General features: G+C 27.1%; 1 protein-coding gene across 3 annotated transcripts in view; it reads left to right on the top strand.

Moving 5' to 3' along the window:
* Positions 1-22,504, top strand: part of LOC130898689 (sulfate transporter-like) — a 55,098-nt gene that overhangs the window by 14,143 nt on the left and 18,451 nt on the right. For all 3 annotated transcript variants that reach the window (XM_057808153.1, XM_057808152.1, XM_057808151.1), the window contains exons 3-4: positions 11,125-11,230; positions 22,178-22,338. In XM_057808153.1, the coding sequence (XP_057664136.1) occupies positions 11,125-11,230; positions 22,178-22,338 (267 nt within the window). The remainder of the gene's footprint in view (positions 1-11,124; positions 11,231-22,177; positions 22,339-22,504) is intronic.

The following is a 22,504-nucleotide window of genomic DNA, read 5'->3' on the forward strand; positions in this document are numbered from 1 at the left end:
ATAAGGGCTTTGATATCAGTAACAGCATAAATCAGAAACGATCCCGGAGCAGTTTTTCCGTTTATACGAAGGAAATGAGTTACGTTTCCGGAAAGTAGTTTCGAAAAAAAAAATATATATATATATATATATAAAACGATTATCGAAACTAATTTCTGCACCGTCGGAATTAACTGTACGTTTCGGATGATGATAATACATCTACAGGGGTTTTCATAAGCAATTTTTTTCATTGGGAATGACATTGAGTTTTCATTTTGTGAAACGAGGGAGATTGAAGCGAACATAATGGAAAAGGGTGAAGGAATTACGTCTCTAAGGACACAGTGACACCCTAAGCTGATAAAATTACTGAACAAATGAAAAACAAAGTCGGATTATATACAAAGTGAAAAAAAAGTCGTGTCGATAACGAAATTTTTAATCTTTTTTTTTTTATTTATCGAGGGAGGGTCGTATTAAAAATTTTATGACGCTTTTTTGAATAAAACTCAATTGTCTATCGATTAGTTTGTATGAAAATAAAATCGGCCGAGGAGTTTGCGCAGTATACGTGTTTAAATATATGTCGAATTGCGATACCACGTCCGCCTGTTAGTTTTTTTATTGTAACTCAAAAACCACGTGATTAATTCTGAATTTTTGCTTTTTAAATAAAACTTGTATACGTTTACTGTCGAATTTTATATATAAGGTTTCTATAAGTCCCATAAAACACCCATAAAAGCTGTTAAATATCGAATATTGTTGTGAAATTCAAATGTTCTCGACTTTTTTTTTTATTATAACCCCAAAATTTTTGAAACCATTAATTTATTTTTTATTTTTTATGAATAGTAGTTGAATTTACTATCAATATCCATGCATACAAATTTTATTAATTCCCATAAAACACCCATAAGAGATATCTCAAAAAAATGTATTATATTCCAAGTTTTTTGGCAAATTTTTGACTATATTTCCAAAATTACTTAATTGATTCAAATTTTTTTATTTTCTCTGGAAAGTGGTGAAATTTGCCAACAAATTCCATGCCTCAACTTTTTATTTAGTCCCATAAAACACCTATAAGAGCTCTCTCAAAAAATTGTATATTTCAAGTTTTTTTGGCATATTTTTGACTATATTTCCAAAATTAGATATTTGATTCAATTTTTTTTTATTTTCTCTAAAAAATAGTGAAATTTTCCACTAAATTCCATGCATAAACTTTTTATTAAGTCCCATAAAACACCCATAAGAGCTCTTCAAAACTGCGTATTTTATAAAATTGAAGGTTTTTTGGCATATTTTTGATTATAACTCCAAAATTGATAATCCGATTCATTTTTTTTTTATTTTCTCTAAAAAATGGTGAAATTTTCCACTAAATTTCATGCATAAACTTTTTATTAAGTCCCATAAAACACCCATAAGAGCTCTTCAAAACTGCGTATTTTATAAAATTGAAGGTTTTTTGGCATATTTTTGATTATAACTCCAAAATTGATAATCCGATTCATTTTTTTTGTGTTTCTCTGAAAAATGGTGAAATTTACTACCAAATTTCATACTTAAACTTTTTATTTAGTCCCATAAAACACCCATAAGAGCTCTCTCAAAAAATTGTATTGTATTATATTTGAAGTTTTTTTGGCATATTTTTGACTATATTTCCAAAATTAGATATTTGATTGAAATTATTCTATTTTCTCTAAAAAGTGGTGAAATTTGCAATCAAATTCCATGCCTAAACTTCTTATTTAGTCCCATAAAATACCCATAAGAGCTCTCTCAAAACATTGTATTGTATTATATTTCAAGTTTTTTTGGCATATTTTTGACTATATTTCCAAAATTAGATATTTGATTCAATTTTTTTTTATTTTCTCTAAAAAATAGTGAAATTTTCCACTAAATTCCATGCATAAACTTTTTATTAAGTCCCATAAAACACCCATAAGAGCTCTTCAAAACTGCGTATTTTATAAAATTGAAGGTTTTTTGGCATATTTTTGATTATAACTCCAAAATTGATAATCCGATTCATTTTTTTTTTATTTTCTCTAAAAAATGGTGAAATTTACTACCAAATTTCATACTTAAACTTTTTATTTAGTCCCATAAAACACCCATAAGAGCTCTTCAAAACTGCGTATTTTATGAAATTGAAGGTTTTTTGGCATATTTTTGATTATAACTCCAAAATTGATAATCCGATTCATTTTTTTTGTGTTTCTCTGAAAAATGGTGAAATTTACTACCAAATTACATACTTAAACTTTTTATTTAGTCCCATAAAACACCCATAAGAGCTCTCTCAAAAAATTGTATTGTATTATATTTGAAGTTTTTTTGGCATATTTTTGACTATATTTCCAAAATTAGATATTTGATTGAAATTATTCTATTTTCTCTAAAAAGTGGTGAAATTTGCCATCAAATTCCATGCCTAAACTTCTTATTTAGTCCCATAAAACACCCATAAGAGCTCTCTCAAAACATTGTATTGTATTATATTTCAAGTTTTTTTGGCATATTTTTGACTATATTTCCAAAATTAGATAATTGATTCAATTTTTTTTTTATTTTCTCTAAAAAATAGTGAAATTTTCCACTAAATTCCATGCATAAACTTTTTATTAAGTCCCATAAAACACCCATAAGAGCTCTTCAAAACTGCGTATTTTATAAAATTGAAGGTTTTTTGGCATATTTTTGATTATAACTCCAAAATTGATTATCTGATTAATTTTTTTTTGTGTTTCTCTGAAAAATGGTGAAATTTACTACCAAATTTCATACTTAAACTTTTTATTTAGTCCCATAAAACACCCATAAGAGCTTTTCAAAACTGTGTATTTTATGAAATTGAAGGTTTTCTATATATTAAGCTACGAAAACCACATTTATTTACGTAGAACATACATTTCATGAACATCAAAGTCGCTTTGCAATTCTATATCTCGTCCTCGTATTACCCTCACGCTAGAAACATCTTTGTTTAACTTTATAGCGAATCCTGTTCCTCCGAGATAATTTCGTATTCACAATACTTCTTAGATGAATTTAATTATTTTCTCGTCGACGTGTTTCATCATAAATTAAAATTCTAGCGTTCAGTAGAACGAGTACCAGTCACGTTATAGTATAAATAACTCAAAATTCTCGTTTCGTCCAACGTTTTTACCATATATGACCCCCGGCGACTATTTTCTGTTTCATAATTTAAAAGCAGAACGTCGATTTCGATGAGGAACGTCTTTTGTTAGGTCGGAAACTTTACAGAAGCACCTCGTACATATTGCCCGAAATTATTTGGTAAAATTTCGGCTTAAAAATACGGCAAAATTCAGGGTTTGTCGTGTTGTTTTTTATGACAAACCTCGAATGTAGTAAAATTTGGGTTTCTTTTTAGGTTTTTTCTCGTAAAACCTTGAGATTTTAGGGTTTTTTCCTGTTTTGTTTTGCGAACATTCCAAAAAATGAATGATTTAGGTTTTTTCTAAACTTTTTTTAGAAAACCTAGTAAATATCATCAATTTCGGGTTTTTTTCTTTGACAACCGCATAAACACACAGTTTCGTCTTAAAAACCTCTTGAATTTTTGTTTTTTTCCGAAATTTCGGGGTTTGTCACTTGTTTTTTTGAATAGAACCCATGGATTTTAAGGTTTAATTTTGTGTTTTTTTAGTTTGTTCCTATTTTTCGATCCAAACATTGTAAATCGAAAAAATTAGGTTTTGTACTAAGTTTTTTCTTGCAAAAACTTCAAGAAACTATTATATAGGTTCTTTTTCCAATTTACTATTAAAAACCTAGTAAATATCACCAATATCCGGGTTTTTTTTTCTTTGAAAATCTCATAAACACAGTAAAATATGAGGTTTTCATCGATTCCGTCTTAAAAAACCATGAAATTTTGGGTTTTCTGGGAATTTTTGGTTTTTACATCAATTTTTTTCGACAAAACCTAAAAATTTTTAGGTTTAATCCAAAATTCTTGTAGAAAATTCTCCAAATACCTCGAATTTCTCATTTTTTTGGTTTCAAACCTTGTCAATAACAAATTAGGTTTTTTTCTACTTTTCCCTAGAAATTTGATAAATTTTTGTGTTTTTCTTTTCAAATTTCGAGCAACTATCAAGAGTTTGTAAGTTCTTTTCTCGGCTTTGTTTTGCAAACATTCCAAAAAAATGGAAAATTCAGGTTTTCCACCAATACCTTTTTAAAAACCTAGTGAATACCACGATTTTCTCGTTTTTCTTTGACAACCGCATAAACACAGCAAAATGAAGGGTTTTGTTCAATTTAATCTGAAAAACCTCACGAATTATTGGGATTTTTTCGGAAAATTTTTGGGTTTGTCATAATTTTTTCACCATAACCCATAAATTCTAAAGGTTTAATCTAAAATCCTTTTAGTAAATTACCTAAATACCTCGAATTTCTGAGATTGTTAATTTTTTTTGTTTCAAACCTTGTAAATAGAAAATTAGATTTTTTTATGCTTTTCCATAGAAACCCAAAAATTTTTGGGTTTTTCCTTTCAAATTTCGAGCAAATATCAAGAGATTTTAGGTTCTTTTCTCGGGTTTGCTGTGAAAACATTCTCAAAATTGGAAAATTCAGGTTTTTTATCAATTCTTCATTAAAAACCCAGTGAATACCAGGATTTTCTGTTTTTTTTCCTCGACCACCGTATAATCACAGCAAAATGCAGGGTTTTGTTCAATTTAATTTAAAAAACCTCATGAATTTTTGGGTTTGTCACAATTTTTTTCGCCAAAACCCATAAATTTTTAGGTTTAATCCAAATTTCTTCTATAAAATTTTCAAAATACCACCAGTTTGTGGGTTTGAGCCTGTTTTCGTTCCAAACCTTGTAAATAAAAAAATTAGATTTTTTTTCTAAGAATTTGATATATTTTCAGGTTTTTCTTTCCTAGTTTCGAGTAAGAATTGAGAATTTCTAGGTTTTTTTCGGTTTTGTCTTGCAAATATCTCAAAAAATGGAAAAATTTAGGTTTTTTACCAATTTTGTCTTGAAAACCTCATGAATGTATGGGATTTTTCCAGAATTTCTAGGTTTTTCGTTCTTATTTTCCGTTCAAAACCTGGTAAATACATAAATTTTTCGGTTTTTTATTTCAAATTTTTATCAAATTTCAAGAATTTTTGGGTTCATTACCAAGTTTTTTTGACAGAAATATGAATTTTTGGATATCTAGGTTTGTTTCTAATTTGAATGATGAAAAATTTGGGGTTTTTTTGAAGTTTCTTCTCAAAAGTACAGTGCAAATCGAACTACGGTGGTTAGATGCCAAGTAAATCGCTTTGGTTCCGACCAATCTCGTACAAATCATCTAAAATAATGCTATCGAATTTTGTGGGGCTTTTGAATCGACTTGTTCAACGAGATACTCTCGATAATTGTGCCTTTTTGGGGCCCAAATAGAGAACGAGCCGTACTGGTCTTACATCTTGAACGTTTCTGTAGAATCCAAGGATTTGAAATAATGAAATACAATCTGACAACACTGTAACTATTAGAAGATACAATGTTGACGAGAGTGTCGAGTTTATTAAACTGAACTTCTCGCTTTGACTCTAGATAATCTAATTTAACGCTTCGACGAAGTTTCTTGTTTAATTGGTCATTGAATGGGGCCTTGTTTACGTCATTGAAGTGTTAAATTATTGATTATACATTTGATTATTATATTCGAGTCCTTTTCTACATTTTACAGCTTTCGAAATTTATTTTTTTCTATGGAAAAAATTGCAAATGAGGAGAAATAAATTTCATTGAAAATTTGGCGACGGCGTTGTTTTCTTAAAAAAAAATGGCGAGCGCGCCGGGCAGAGTTGATTAATGGCGAAGGTGCCGAGGAATTTGGTCGTTTAGAATATTGTGGAACTTTCTAGAGCGAAATTTGATGATGGAGAATGTTTTCTACGTCATTACTGACTTTTGCTTGTTCAAATCTAACTTTATTGGAAAATGGCTTTTCTTGATTGCATTGTAGCTTTCCGTTTGTACAAAAATTCTGTTTACAAGTATTTTTTGGACAAGAAATTACTTTTTCAAATCATTTTTGGACAGAAATTGGCATTCGTAAACTTAATTTAGACTAAAATTGATTTTACAAATCTTATTTTATTAGAAAATGTCTATTTCCGATGAAATTTGAACAATCATGGCTTTTCTGGACTCAATTTGGGCAAACAATTACTTTCCACAATCGATTTTGGACAAAAATTGGTATTCACAAACTGGATTTAGACAAAAATTACTTTTCCAAATCTAATTTTGTCAGAAAATGTCTTTTCCTGATGAAATTTGAAGAACAATCAATTCTTTTCCGGACTCAATTTGGACAAAAATTGTACTGATAACTCCTTTTTGGGCAAAAAATTACTTTTCACAATCGTTTTTGGACAAAAGTTGGTATTCACAAACTGGATTTAGACAAAAATTACTTTTCCAAATCTAATTTTGTCAGAAAATGTCTTTTCCTGATGAAATTTGAAGAACAATCAATTCTTTTCCGGACTCAATTTGGACAAAAATTGTACTGATAACTCGTTTTTGGACAAAAATTACTTTCCACAATCGATTTTGGACAAAAATTGGTATTCACAAACTGGATTTAGACAAAAATTACTTTTCCAAATCTAATTTTGTCAGAAAATGTCTTTTCCTGATGAAATTTGAAGAACAATCAATTCTTTTCCGGACTCAATTTGGACAAAAATTGTACTGATAACTCGTTTTTGGACAAAAATTACTTTCCACAATCGATTTTGGACAAAAATTGGTATTCACAAACTGGATTTAGACAAAAATTACTTTTCCAAATCTAATTTTGTCAGAAAATGTCTTTTCCTGATGAAATTTGAAGAACAATCAATTCTTTTCCGGACTCAATTTGGACAAAAATTGTACTGATAACTCGTTTTTAGACAAAAATTACTTTTCCAAAACTTACTTTGTCAGAAAATATCTTTTCCTGATGAAATTTGAACAATCAAAGCTTTTCCGGACTCAATTTGGACAAAAATTGTACTGATAAGTCCTTTTTGGACAAAAATTACTTTTCATAATCGTTTTTGGACAAAAGTTGGCATTCATTAACTCAATTTAGACAAAAATTACTTTTCCAAAACTTACTTTGTCAGAAAATATCTTTTCCTGATGAAATTTCAACAATCAATTCTTTTCCGGACTCAATTTGAACAAAAATTGTACTGATAACTCCTTTTTGGGCAAAAAATTACTTTTCATAATCGTTTTTGGACAAAAGTTGGCATTCATTAACTCAATTTAGACAAAAATTACTTTTCCAAAACTTACTTTGTCAGAAAATATCTTTTCCTAATGAAATTTGAACAATCAAAGCTTTTCCGGACTCAATTTGGACAAAAATTGTACTGATAAGTCCTTTTTGGACAAAAATTACTTTTCATAATCGTTTTTGGACAAAAGTTGGCATTCATTAACTCAATTTAGACAAAAATTACTTTTCCAAAACTTACTTTGTCAGAAAATATCTTTTCCTGATGAAATTTGAACAATCAAAGCTTTTCCGGACTCAATTTGGACAAAACTTGTACTGATAAGTCCTTTTTGGGCAAAAAATTACTTTTTCTAATCAGTTCTGGTCAAAAAACCAGCCAAAAAGATTCCCCAGAAGCAAATATCTGAAACGAATGACGCAAAAAATTTCTAATTGAAAATTTGGCGAACGCGCTCCTTTTTTTTTCAAAAAATGGTGAAGGTGCCGGGTTTTTCCGTAAAAAAGTGAAATTTGACGTTAGAGAATTGTAGTGGGGATTTTCACACCTCTACAACTATAAATGACATTTTTTTTTAATATTATATTCCGAAAAAAAATCTCTGCTGGATTTAAGACGAGATATGTCTTATACGTTGGTTTCCTTTCATTTTTTCGCAAAGGAAATCCTTTTGTGGAATATCCTTTGAAGGAGATGAGAGCAAATACATTTATTTCATCCGTGTCGTGGATTTTTCCCTTTTCAAAGATTTAATTTGAACAGGAAGAATTAAATTCGGGATATTGCAATATTACTTACGTTGAGGGTTTGCATGGTTTGTTTGTGAAAGCTTTTCACGAGGAAAATAAAGTAAATAATGAAAATTAATATTTTTATAGATAATTTCGGAGTACTACTGTATATTTTCTGTGTGTAATGCTCTAGAAAAGGTGTTTCCGGTTCGTTGGTTTGCTTTTACAAATTTTCCAGAGTGTATTAAGACGAAAAAGACTTTTCCGATTAAAATTTTGTTTTCACAAATTCAATTTGAACTAAAAAAGTTGTTTCAATATTTGAGTTGGACAAAAATGACTTTCCCAGTCGATTATTGTCAAACAACGAAGTTTTCAAAGTAAATTTGGACACCAATGACCTTAATTGATCTTTGTTGGACAAAATTCACTTTTCGGAATTCATTTCAGCAAAATATGACATGTTTCGGTTTTCCTTGAACAAACGTTGCTTTTCCAAATTAATTTTGAACAGAAAATGGATTTTCCAATGAAAATTATATAGAAAATGGCTTTTCTAATGAAAATTACGTTTAAAATGATTTTCCTGATTAAAATTACGTAGAAAATTCTCTTTTCTAATGAAAATTACGTAGAAAATTCGCTAGAAAATGGCTTTCCCAATGAAAATTACGTGGAAAATGGCTTTCGTAATGAAAATTACGTCGAAAATTCGCTTTTCTAATGAAAATTACGTAGAAAATTCGCTAGAAAATGGCTTTTCTAATGAAAATTACGTAGAAAATTCGCTAGAAAATGGCTTTTCCAATGAAAATTCTCTTTTTTAATGAAAATTACGTAGAAAATTCGCTAGAAAATGGCTTTTCCAATGAAAATTACGTCGAAAATTCTCTTTTCTAATGAAAATTACGTAGAAAATTTGCTAGAAAATGGCTTTTCCAATGAAAATTACGTCGAAAATTCGCTTTTCCAATGAAAATTACGTAGACAATGACTTTTCCAACGAAAATTACGTAGAAAATGGCTTTCCCAATGAAAATTTTGTTGAAAATGGCTTTTCTAATGAAAATTACATAGAAAATTCTCTTTTCTAATGAAAATTACGTAGAAAATGGCTTTCCCAATGAAAATTACGTAGAAAATTCGCTTTTCTAATGAAAATTACGTAGAAAATTTGCTAGAAAATGGCTTTTCCAATGAAAATTACGTCGAAAATTCGCTTTTCCAATGAAAATTACGTAGACAATGACTTTTCCAATGAAAATTACGTAGAAAATGGCTTTCCCAATGAAAATTACGTTGAAAATGGCTTTTCTAATGAAAATTACGTAGAAAATTCTCTTTTCTAATGAAAATTACGTCGAAAATTCTTTTTTCTAATGAAAATTACGTAGAAAATTCGCTAGAAAATGGCTTTTCCAATGGAAATTACGTCGAAAATTCTCTTTTCTAATGAAAATTACGTAGAAAATTCGCTAAAAAATGGCTTTTCTAATGAAAATTACGTAGAAAATTCGCTAGAAAATGGCTTTTCCAATGAAAATTACGTCGAAAATTCGCTTTTCCAATGAAAATTACGTAGACAATGACTTTTCCAATGAAAATTACGTAGAAAATGGCTTTTCCAATGAAAATTACGTCGAAAATTCGCTTTTCCAATGAAAATTACGTAGACAATGACTTTCCCAATGAAAATTACGTGGAAAATGGCTTTCCCAATGAAAATTACGTTGAAAATGGCTTTTCCAATGAAAATTACGTCGAAAATTTGCTTTTCCAATGAAAATTACGTAGACAATGACTTTTCCAATGAAAATTACGTAGAAAATGGTTTTCCCAATGAAAATTACGTTGAAAATGGCTTTTCTAATGAAAATTACGTAGAAAATTCTCTTTTCCAATGAAAATTACGTCGAAAATTCTCTTTTCTAATGAAAATTACGTAGAAAATTCGCTAGAAAATGGCTTTTCCAATGAAAATTACGTCGAAAATTCTCTTTTCTAATGAAAATTACGTAGAAAATTCGCTAGAAAATGGCTTTTCCAATGGAAATTACGTCGAAAATTCTCTTTTCTAATGAAAATTACGTAGAAAATTCGCTAAAAAATGGCTTTTCTAATGAAAATTACGTAGAAAATTCGCTAGAAAATGGCTTTTCCAATGAAAATTACGTCGAAAATTCTCTTTTCTAATGAAAATTACGTAGAAAATTCTCTTTTCTAATGAAAATTACGTAGAAAATTCGCTAGAAAATGGCTTTTCCAATGGAAATTACGTCGAAAATTCTCTTTTCTAATGAAAATTACGTAGAAAATTCGCTAAAAAATGGCTTTTCTAATGAAAATTACGTAGAAAATTCTATTTTCTAATGAAAATTACGTAGAAAATTCGCTTTTCTAATGAAAATTACCTAGAAAATTCGCTTTTCTAATGAAAATTACGTAGAAAATGTATTTTCCAAACTTTCAATTGGCCAAAACGGCTGTCCCAGTATTAAGTTGGACATAATATGGTTTTTCCGATTAAATTTGGTCAAAAAATGAATTGGAAAAATCCTTTCGGACTCAAACTGACTTTCACAAATTCAAATTTGACAAAAAACCGACAAAATAAGACGTGCATAGTAAAATTGGTTATATTCACGGCAGCGGAATAGTAGTCATTCCCTTTTCGGCTCAAACTCAATCGAATACATCCATAAGAAGGTTCGTGGAACCTAATGGGGTGTCAATGTGTCAATTTCATTGTAAATAGGTCAGGAAAAAGTAGGTCGTTAGAACGGTTTCTGTTTCAAGATGACAAAAAGTCATTATCGAATCTCGTCACGTCCTTTCCGTTTCCGACCATATTTTTATGATAATTCCGTTCGTTGATTTTAGATTAGTCGATTATATTCATAGAAATACTATTAAATCGTTCGATGCGCGTTTCGGTACCAAATTATCATCCTCAGACACTTGAAAAAGCTTATTAATTATAAATGTTGTATTCTACTCGTTTTTTTTTGAATTTTTTCGAAAATATTCGTAAATGCATGATTTAAAAGTGAAAATTGTTTAAGTACTGGACTAAATTTCATGTATTTTGAAGAAAAAAATTGTTTGATTGTTGCAGTTTATTTTCTGATTTACGTAATCTTTCTGGAACGACTCTGATGAATCTCCTGGCGGCCCTTTTCATGACGCAATTGTTGTACGTTGTCGGCGTAGGGGGGGTGTCGGTAAGTATCGGAATTTAATTTTTTTTTGTTGTTTTTCGCTTATTTGTTGGAAAAAATGGATTCTAGGAAATGTTGTGCTTTCAGTATGATCGTAATGCTTTTTCATATTTTATTTAGACAAAAATTTAGTTTTCCAAATTTGTATTTGGCAAAAAATTAATTTCATAATGAAATTTTGTCAAAAAATCGGTTTTACAAGTTTTGTCACTAAAATTTTGTCAACATTATAATTTTGTCAAAACGTTGGTTTTGTCGAAAAGATTAAATGGACAAAAAATGAATTTTATGTATAAAACTGTGCCGAAAAATGCTTTTATAGAGTTATATAGGACAAAAATGATTTTTTTAATAAACTTTTGTAATAAAATTGATATTCCAAATTTATATTAGGCAACAAATTAATGTTGTAATTGAAATTTTGTTAAAAATTGCTTTTATCTAGTTGAATTGGGCAAAAATAAATTTTATAATAAAATTTTGTCAACAAATTGCAAAAAATTAATTCTATTATAATTTATGCCACGAAAATTGACGAAAATGATTTTTATGAATGAAATTTCGTCAAAAAACTAATTTTTCAGATCTAAATTGAGCAAAAATTGATTTTATATTGAAACTTTTGTCAAAAATTTGCTTTTATAGTGGTAAATGGAGTAAAGTACCATTTCTCATTAAAATTTTGCCAAAAAAATGATTTTTATGAAGTTAAAACGGAAGAAAAATGATTTTTATGAATAAAATTTCGTCAAAAAACTAATTTTCCTAAATTAAATTGAGCAAAAATTAATTTTATCTTAAAATTTTTGCCAAAAATTTGCTTTTATAGGAGTAAATAGAGTAAAGTATCATTTCTCATTAAAATTTTGCCAAAAAAATGATTTTTATGAAGTTAAAACGGACGAAAAATGATTTTTATGAATAAAATTTCGTCAAAAAACTAATTTTCCTAAATTAAATTGAGCAAAAATTAATTTTATCTTAAAATTTTTGCCAAAAATTTGCTTTTATAGGAGTAAATAGAGTAAAGTATCATTTCTCATTAAAATTTTGCCAAAAAAATGATTTTTATGAAGTTAAAACGGACGAAAAATGATTTTTATGAATAAAATTTCGTCAAAAAACTAATTTTCCTAAATTAAATTGAGCAAAAATTAATTTTATCTTAAAATTTTTGCCAAAAATTTGCTTTTATAGGAGTAAATAGAGTAAAGTATCATTTCTCATTAAAATTTTGCCAAAAAAATGATTTTTATGAAGTTAAAACGGACGAAAAATGATTTTTATGAATAAAATTTCGTCAAAAAACTAATTTTCCAAAATTAAATTGAGCAAAAATTAATTTTATCTTAAAATTTTTGCCAAAAATTTGCTTTTATAGGAGTAAATGGAGTAAAGTATCATTTCTCATTAAAATTTTGCCAGAAAATGATTTTAAGGAAGTTAAAACGGACGAAAAATGATTTTTATGAATAAAATTTCGTCAAAAAACTAATTTTCCAAAATTAATTTTATCTTAAAATTTTTGCCAAAAATTTGCTTTTATAGGAGTAAATGGAGTAAAGTATCATTTCTCATTAAAATTTTGCCAAAAAAATGATTTTTATGAAGTTAAAACGGACGAAAAATGATTTTTATGAATAAAATTTCGTCAATAAACTAATTTTCCTAAATTAAATTGAGAAAAAATTAATTTTATCTTAAAATTTTTGCCAAAAATTTGCTTTTATAGGAGTAAATGGAGTAAAGTACAATTTCTCATTAAAATTTTGCTAGAAAATGATTTTTATGAAGTTAAAACAGACGACAAATGATTTTTATGAATAAAATTTCGTCAATAAACTAATTTTCCAAAATTAAATTGAGCAAAAATTAATTTTATCTTAAAATTTTTGCCAAAAATTTGCTTTTATAGGAGTAAATAGAGTAAAGTATCATTTCTCATTAAAATTTTGCCAAAAAAATGATTTTTATGAAGTTAAAACGGACGAAAAATGATTTTTATGAATAAAATTTCGTCAAAAAGCTAATTTTCCAAAATTAAATTGAGCAGAAATTAATTTTATCTTAAAATTTTTGCCAAAAATTTGCTTTTATAGGTGTAAATGGAGTAAAGTACAATTTCTCATTAAAATTTTGCCAAAAAATGATTTTAAGGAAGTTAAAACGGACGAAAAATGATTTTTATGAATAAAATTTCGCCAAAAAACTAATTTTCCAAAATTAAATTGAGCAAAAATTAATTTTATCTTAAAATTTTTGCTAAAAATTTGCTTTTATAGGAGTAAATAGAGTAAAGTACAATTTCTCATTAAAATTTTGCCAAAAAATGATTTTAAGGAAGTTAAAACGGACGAAAAATGATTTTTATGAATAAAATTTCGTCAAAAAACTAATTTTCCAAAATTAAATTGAGCAAAAATTAATTTTATCTTAAAATTTTTGCTAAAAATTTGCTTTTATAGGAGTAAATAGAGTAAAGTATCATTTCTCATTAAAATTTTGCCAAAAAATGATTTTAAGGAAGTTAAAACGGACGAAAAATGATTTTTATGAATAAAATTTCGTCAAAAAACTAATTTTCCAAAATTAAATTGAGCAAAAATTAATTTTATCTTAAAATTTTTGCCAAAAATTTGCTTTTATAGGAGTAAATAGAGTAAAGTACAATTTCTCATTAAAATTTTGCCAAAAAATGATTTTAAGGAAGTTAAAACGGACGAAAAATGATTTTTATGAATAAAATTTCGTCAAAAAACTAATTTTCCAAAATTAAATTGAGCAAAAATTAATTTTATCTTAAAATTTTTGCCAAAAATTTGCTTTTATAGGAGTAAATAGAGTAAAGTATCATTTCTCATTAAAATTTTGCCAAAAAAATGATTTTTATGAAGTTAAAACGGACGAAAAATGATTTTTATGAATAAAATTTCGTCAAAAAGCTAATTTTCCAAAATTAAATTGAGCAGAAATTAATTTTATCTTAAAATTTTTGCCAAAAATTTGCTTTTATAGGTGTAAATGGAGTAAAGTACAATTTCTCATTAAAATTTTGCCAAAAAATGATTTTAAGGAAGTTAAAACGGACGAAAAATGATTTTTATGAATAAAATTTCGCCAAAAAACTAATTTTCCAAAATTAAATTGAGCAAAAATTAATTTTATCTTAAAATTTTTGCTAAAAATTTGCTTTTATAGGAGTAAATAGAGTAAAGTACAATTTCTCATTAAAATTTTGCCAAAAAATGATTTTAAGGAAGTTAAAACGGACGAAAAATGATTTTTATGAATAAAATTTCGTCAAAAAACTAATTTTCCAAAATTAAATTGAGCAAAAATTAATTTTATCTTAAAATTTTTGCTAAAAATTTGCTTTTATAGGAGTAAATAGAGTAAAGTATCATTTCTCATTAAAATTTTGCCAAAAAATGATTTTAAGGAAGTTAAAACGGACGAAAAATGATTTTTATGAATAAAATTTCGTCAAAAAACTAATTTTCCAAAATTAAATTGAGCAAAAATTAATTTTATCTTAAAATTTTTGCCAAAAATTTGCTTTTATAGGAGTAAATAGAGTAAAGTACAATTTCTCATTAAAATTTTGCCAAAAAATGATTTTAAGGAAGTTAAAACGGACGAAAAATGATTTTTATGAATAAAATTTCGTCAAAAAACTAATTTTCCAAAATTAAATTGAGCAAAAATTAATTTTATCTTAAAATTTTTGCCAAAAATTTGCTTTTATAGGAGTAAATAGAGTAAAGTATCATTTCTCATTAAAATTTTGCCAAAAAAATGATTTTTATGAAGTTAAAACGGACGAAAAATGATTTTTATGAATAAAATTTCGTCAAAAAGCTAATTTTCCAAAATTAAATTGAGCAGAAATTAATTTTATCTTAAAATTTTTGCCAAAAATTTGCTTTTATAGGTGTAAATGGAGTAAAGTACAATTTCTCATTAAAATTTTGCCAAAAAATGATTTTAAGGAAGTTAAAACGGACGAAAAATGATTTTTATGAATAAAATTTCGCCAAAAAACTAATTTTCCAAAATTAAATTGAGCAAAAATTAATTTTATCTTAAAATTTTTGCTAAAAATTTGCTTTTATAGGAGTAAATAGAGTAAAGTACAATTTCTCATTAAAATTTTGCCAAAAAATGATTTTAAGGAAGTTAAAACGGACGAAAAATGATTTTTATGAATAAAATTTCGTCAAAAAACTAATTTTCCAAAATTAAATTGAGCAAAAATTAATTTTATCTTAAAATTTTTGCTAAAAATTTGCTTTTATAGGAGTAAATAGAGTAAAGTATCATTTCTCATTAAAATTTTGCCAAAAAATGATTTTAAGGAAGTTAAAACGGACGAAAAATGATTTTTATGAATAAAATTTCGTCAAAAAACTAATTTTCCAAAATTAAATTGAGCAAAAATTAATTTTATCTTAAAATTTTTGCCAAAAATTTGCTTTTATAGGAGTAAATAGAGTAAAGTACAATTTCTCATTAAAATTTTGCCAAAAAATGATTTTAAGGAAGTTAAAACGGACGAAAAATGATTTTTATGAATAAAATTTCGTCAAAAAACTAATTTTCCAAAATTAAATTGAGCAAAAATTAATTTTATCTTAAAATTTTTGCCAAAAATTTGCTTTTATAGGAGTAAATAGAGTAAAGTATCATTTCTCATTAAAATTTTGCCAAAAAAATGATTTTTATGAAGTTAAAACGGACGAAAAATGATTTTTATGAATAAAATTTCGCCAAAAAACTAATTTTCCAAAATTAAATTGAGCAAAAATTAATTTTATCTTAAAATTTTTGCTAAAAATTTGCTTTTATAGGAGTAAATAGAGTAAAGTACAATTTCTCATTAAAATTTTGCCAAAAAATGATTTTAAGGAAGTTAAAACGGACGAAAAATGATTTTTATGAATAAAATTTCGCCAAAAAACTAATTTTCCAAAATTAAATTGAGCAAAAATTAATTTTATCTTAAAATTTTTGCTAAAAATTTGCTTTTATAGGAGTAAATAGAGTAAAGTATCATTTCTCATTAAAATTTTGCCAAAAAATGATTTTAAGGAAGTTAAAACGGACGAAAAATGATTTTTATGAATAAAATTTCGTCAAAAAACTAATTTTCCAAAATTAAATTGAGCAAAAATTAATTTTATCTTAAAATTTTTGCCAAAAATTTGCTTTTATAGGAGTAAATAGAGTAAAGTATCATTTCTCATTAAAATTTTGCCAAAAAAATGATTTTTATGAAGTTAAAACGGACGAAAAATGATTTTTATGAATAAAATTTCGTCAAAAAGCTAATTTTCCAAAATTAAATTGAGCAGAAATTAATTTTATCTTAAAATTTTTGCCAAAAATTTGCTTTTATAGGTGTAAATGGAGTAAAGTACAATTTCTCATTAAAATTTTGCCAAAAAATGATTTTAAGGAAGTTAAAACGGACGAAAAATGATTTTTATGAATAAAATTTCGCCAAAAAACTAATTTTCCAAAATTAAATTGAGCAAAAATTAATTTTATCTTAAAATTTTTGCTAAAAATTTGCTTTTATAGGAGTAAATAGAGTAAAGTACAATTTCTCATTAAAATTTTGCCAAAAAATGATTTTAAGGAAGTTAAAACGGACGAAAAATGATTTTTATGAATAAAATTTCGTCAAAAAACTAATTTTCCAAAATTAAATTGAGCAAAAATTAATTTTATCTTAAAATTTTTGCTAAAAATTTGCTTTTATAGGAGTAAATAGAGTAAAGTACAATTTCTCATTAAAATTTTGCCAAAAAATGATTTTAAGGAAGTTAAAACGGACGAAAAATGATTTTTATGAATAAAATTTCGTCAAAAAACTAATTTTCCAAAATTAAATTGAGCAAAAATTAATTTTATCTTAAAATTTTTGCTAAAAATTTGCTTTTATAGGAGTAAATAGAGTAAAGTACAATTTCTCATTAAAATTTTGCCAAAAAATGATTTTAAGGAAGTTAAAACGGACGAAAAATGATTTTTATGAATAAAATTTCGTCAAAAAACTAATTTTCCTAAATTAAATTGAGCAAAAATTAATTTTATTTTGATATTATTGTCGAAAAACTTTTCTAATCTAAAATCACACACATAAATCAGTTCATCATTCAAATTTGATGAAAAACTCAATTTTCCAAAACAAAAAAATGATTTTCATAATAAAAGTATAGATTTTCCAAATTCAATTTATACAAAAATTACTTTACCACGTTCTAATTGAACGAAAATCTCATTCGATTCACCTCACATACATCGAGAGTGATAAAAAACAAAAAATGAATTATTTGGAATTCACGTTTGGATTGTGGTATTTTCATTTGGAAATCCATTCGTCATAGATACAAGTATGAAAGCGTGTCTGATATAATTCCCATTGTATTATATCGATTTCACGGGGTGGATGCATTCGTATTGTGCACATATAGCGATAAATCGCATCCCTCTAACCGAAATATAAACGCAATTTCCTTAAATTTCTCATGAAAATTGTTTATTCAAAGACTTCAATGTCTACGGTCCAGTTAATTTTATAGAACAATTTAGAATTTTAATTTTTAATGTTTTTTTTTCAACTTTTTCGACGGTTTTGAGGGTGTAATTCATTTATACAGGGTGTTTATAATATATAATGTCGCATTTTTTTCGATTTCTATTTGTTTGACGAAAAATTGGATTTTTCGAGAAAAATTTTGTGAAAAATAGTTTTTTTCAACTTAATTTTGAGAAAAAATTGGATTTTCAGAGAAAACCTTTGTGAAAACTCGTTTTCTTCAACTTAATTTTGGAAAAAAATTGGATTTTCAGAAAAAATTTCGTGAAAACTCGTTTTCTTCAACTTAATTTTGGAAAAAAATTGGATTTTCAGCAAAAAATTTTGTAAAAACTCGTTTTCTTCAACTTAATTTTGGAAAAAAATTGGATTTTCAGAGAAAAATTTTGTGAAAATTCGTTTTCTTCAACTTAATTTTGGAAAAAAATTGGATTTTCAGAAAAAAATTTCGTGAAAACTCGTTTTCTTCAACTTAATTTTGGAAAAAAATTGGATTTTCAGAAAAAAATTTCGTGAAAACTCGTTTTCTTCAACTTAATTTTGGAAAAAAATTGGATTTTCAGAGAAAAATTTTGTGAAAATTCGTTTTCTTCAACTTAATTCTGGAAAAAAATTGGATTTTCAGAAAAAATTTTGTGAAAAATTGTTTTTTTCAACTTAATTTTGAGAAAAAATTGGATTTTCAGAGAAAAATTTCGTGAAAACTCGTTTTCTTCAACTTAATTTTGGAAAAAAATTGGATTTTCAGAGAAAAATTTCGTGAAAACTCGTTTTCTTCAATTTAATTTTGGAAAAAAATTGGATTTTCAGAGAAAAATTTTGTGAAAATTCGTTTTCTTCAACTTAATTCTGGAAAAAAATTGGATTTTCAGAAAAAATTTTGTGAAAAATTGTTTTTTTCAACTTAATTTTGAGAAAAAAATGGATTTTCAGAGAAAAATTTTGTAAAAAATCGTTTTCTTCAACATAATTTCGAGAAAAAATTGGAACTTCAGAGAAAAATTTTGTGAAAACTCGTTTTCTTCAACTTAATTTTGGAAAAAATTGGATTTTCTGATGAAAAATTTGGTACAAATGACTTTTCCATACTTTGGATTAATCTCGAATTTAAATGGATCTAAAAGTGTTTTATGAAATTTAATTTAGACAAAAAATGATTTTTCCAATGAAAACTATATCGAAAATGACTTTTCCAACATTTTAATTTTAATATCGCTTGGAAATCAGATTTTCTAATGAAAGATTGGACATAAACTGCTTTTCCAAGCTCAAAATGGACAAGAATTGTATTTCCTGTCAGAAATTTGGAAAAAAAACTTCTTTTTCTAGGTTAAATTTTCAATTTTCTAATAAGAATGTGGTCGAAAATCGATTTTCCGAACTTAAATTTGAAAAAAAATCGCTTTTCCAATGAAAAATGTGACAAAATATCTTTTCCTAGCTGGAATTGGGCAAAAAAATTGGATTTCCAACGAAAATTTAGTCAAAAACTGCTTTTCCAAGCTCAAATTGGACAGGAAATGTATTTCCTGATGAAAATTTGGACAAATAAAGCTTTTTCTAGCTTAAATTGAACAAACATTGGAGAATATAATGAAAATGTGGTCAAAAATGAATTTTCCGTGCTTAAATTTGGACAAAAGCTGCTTTTCCAAGCTTAAAATGAACAAGAAATGTTTTTTCATGATGAAAATTTGGACAAAAAGAGATTTTACTAGATTAACTAACAGAAAATTGGGATTTCTCTATGAAAATTTCGTCCGAATCAACTTTTCCGAGCTCAATTGTGGACAAAAATCTCTTCAGCGCATTCAAGTTTGACGAAAAATGACTTTTCCAATGAAAATTATGACAATAACAGCTTTTCCTACTTCTAATTCGGCGAAAAGTTGATTTTGTGAGGAAAAATTAGGAAAAAAAATGGATTTTCCGAGCTTAAATTGAACGAAAAACACCTTTCCAATAAAAATTTTGTCAAAACCGCCCTTTTCAATATAAATTGGCTACGAGTAGGGTTAAATGATGGAAATTTTGACAAAAAATGACTTTTCCTCATTCAAATTGGACAAAAATCGCTTTTCCACACTCAAATTCTTTTCGCAACCTGTCTTTTGAAGTTCCACAACCAATTTTCAACACAACACTGAGAATAATAACAATAGATCCCCCCGTATATCATCATCATTCAAACATCTATTAGAGCTTATATAAACGATATAAACAGAAAGCATCATGAATCAATTATGTTTATGTTGTTTGTCCTACATACAACTTCCTCTAACGAGTTTATCATTAATTATATTGTGTTGACTTTAGGGTGGGATTGTTTCTTATATTATACGCCCTAAAATAATTTCTAGCATCCCTTTTAACATATTTAACGTTAAAATCACAAATTATTATATAATAAATCGACATTTTCTTTAATTATTGCTCACTCTGTATATTATATTGAGCAGATGAATAAAAAGAAATTCGGGCTATGAAATTTGGAAAAATTTTTTTTCGATATATAATTTCGTAGTTAGTTTATTAGATCTCCTTCCATCGTAAATTCAAATTTAAGTATTTTGAGTAATTTTAAATTTTGGCAATCACGAGTTCCGTTAACAGAATTTTAAATTTTGGCGTTTGCGCGGGGTCAGAATATTAAATTTTGGCGGAAACGCAGATGGTTAACAGAATTTTAAATTTTGGCGTTTATGAGATTCATTCAACATAATTTTGAATTTTGGCGACTGCGAGACTTGTCAATATTCTGGCATCTTCGAGAGTAGCTAAACAAAATTTTAAATTTTGGCGATTCCAAAAATAGTTCGACAAAATTTAAATTTTGGACCGCACGAAGATAATTCAATAGAAATTTTGATTTTGCCGTCCGCGGGCTTTATTAAATTTTGGCTTCTTCGGGGATAGCTCAACCAAATTTTAAATTTTGGCCTTTTCAAAAGTAATTCAAGAGAAAATTAAATTTTGGTGACTACGTGTTTTTGTTAAATTTAGGATTTTACGAAGATAGTTCAACATAATTTTATATTTTGGCGTGTACGAGGATAATTCAAACCAATTTCAAATTTTGGCGACTCCGAGCTTCGATAAATTTTGTCGTCTAAGAAGATAATTCAACAGAATTTTAAATTTTGGCGATTACGAAGATATTTTGGCGATTACGAAGATAGTTCGATAGAAATTTAAATTTTGGCATCTACGAGGATAGTTCAAAACAATTTCAAGTTTTGATGACTGTGAGCTTCGCTAAATTTTGGCGTCTACGAGGATAACTCAACAAAATTTTAAATTTTGGCCACCGCGAAGATAATTCAATAGTAATTTGAATTTTGGCGTACGCGAGTCTTATCAAATTTTGGTTTCTACGAGGATAGCTCAACCAAATTTTGAATTTTGGCGTTTCCGAGAATATCTCACTCGAATTTTAAATTTTGGCGTTTTCGAGAATAGCTCAAGAGAATTTTAAATTTTGGTGACTACGTGGTTTGTTAAATTTTGGCTTTTACGAAGATAGTTCAACACAAATTTATATTTTGGCGTCTACAAGGATAATTAAAAACAATTTCAACAAAAATTTAATAAATTTTGACGGCTAAGAAGATAGTTCAATAGAAATTTAAATTTTGGCTTCTACGAGTATAGTTCAACCTAATTTTAAATTTTGGCATCTACGAGGATAGTTCAAAACGATTTCAAATTTTGATGACTGCGACCCTCTTTAAATTTTGGCGTCTACGAGGATAATTCAACAGAATTTTATATTTTGACATGTACGAAGATAGTTCAGTAGAAATTTAAATTTTGGCTGAGTATAGCTCAACAGAATTTTAAATTTTGTCGACTGAGAGGTGTAGAAAATTGCGTAAAACTCGACGCGCATCCACCAAAATGCTAAATTTTCGTATAAACTCGGCGCGTTCGCCAGAATCTCAAACTAAATTGGGTAAATTCGTGTTCATAGTTACTTATACAGGTAAAGTCACTTGCAAATTAAGTTTATCAACATCATAAAATTGAACTTCACACAACCTTAAAGCTTATTAACTATTCGTGATAATGTAATATTCAAGAGACTTCAGAGGCTCAAATCGAGAACAAATAAACGCCGAAATAATGAAAACAGAAGTTCAAAGACTTTTATTGATTTACGTTCTCTGAGGGGCCTCGAGATACGTTGTATAGAATGTTATTGCAACTTAATTGACCTACAAACTTTCAAACTTTCCGTTTAACATCCACATACGAGGTAACATCGAAAAATTCCTTTGACTTAATTATAAAACCAAAATCGTTAATTATTTCGTTTGTGGTTGCATTTTTTTCTTATTTTTTTTTTATAGGATTCTGAGTTGTGTATATCGTTGGCGTTTGCTTTGCAATACGCCAGGCTGAGCATCTTCTTTTGGATGATGTTGATGGCCCATAATATGTACAATCAATTCAGAACCGGGCTACAACTAGCGCCGGTGGTGGATAACGACATAACCAAACATTTTATAAGGTAAACATTTTGTCTATAATCCAAAATCACTGAGCGCAAGATCGGGATAATACAGTAGATGTAGCAGGAATCGTACAAGTTTTGTTTTAGATTGTTCTCATCAGATTATACAGAGTTTAAGATCAAATTTCATTGTTTTTACTATGCAGTGACGTAATTTGCTACC

The sequence above is a fragment of the Diorhabda carinulata genome, chromosome 10 (genome assembly GCF_026250575.1).
Source record: "Diorhabda carinulata isolate Delta chromosome 10, icDioCari1.1, whole genome shotgun sequence".
Lineage (NCBI taxonomy): Eukaryota > Metazoa > Arthropoda > Insecta > Coleoptera > Chrysomelidae > Diorhabda > Diorhabda carinulata.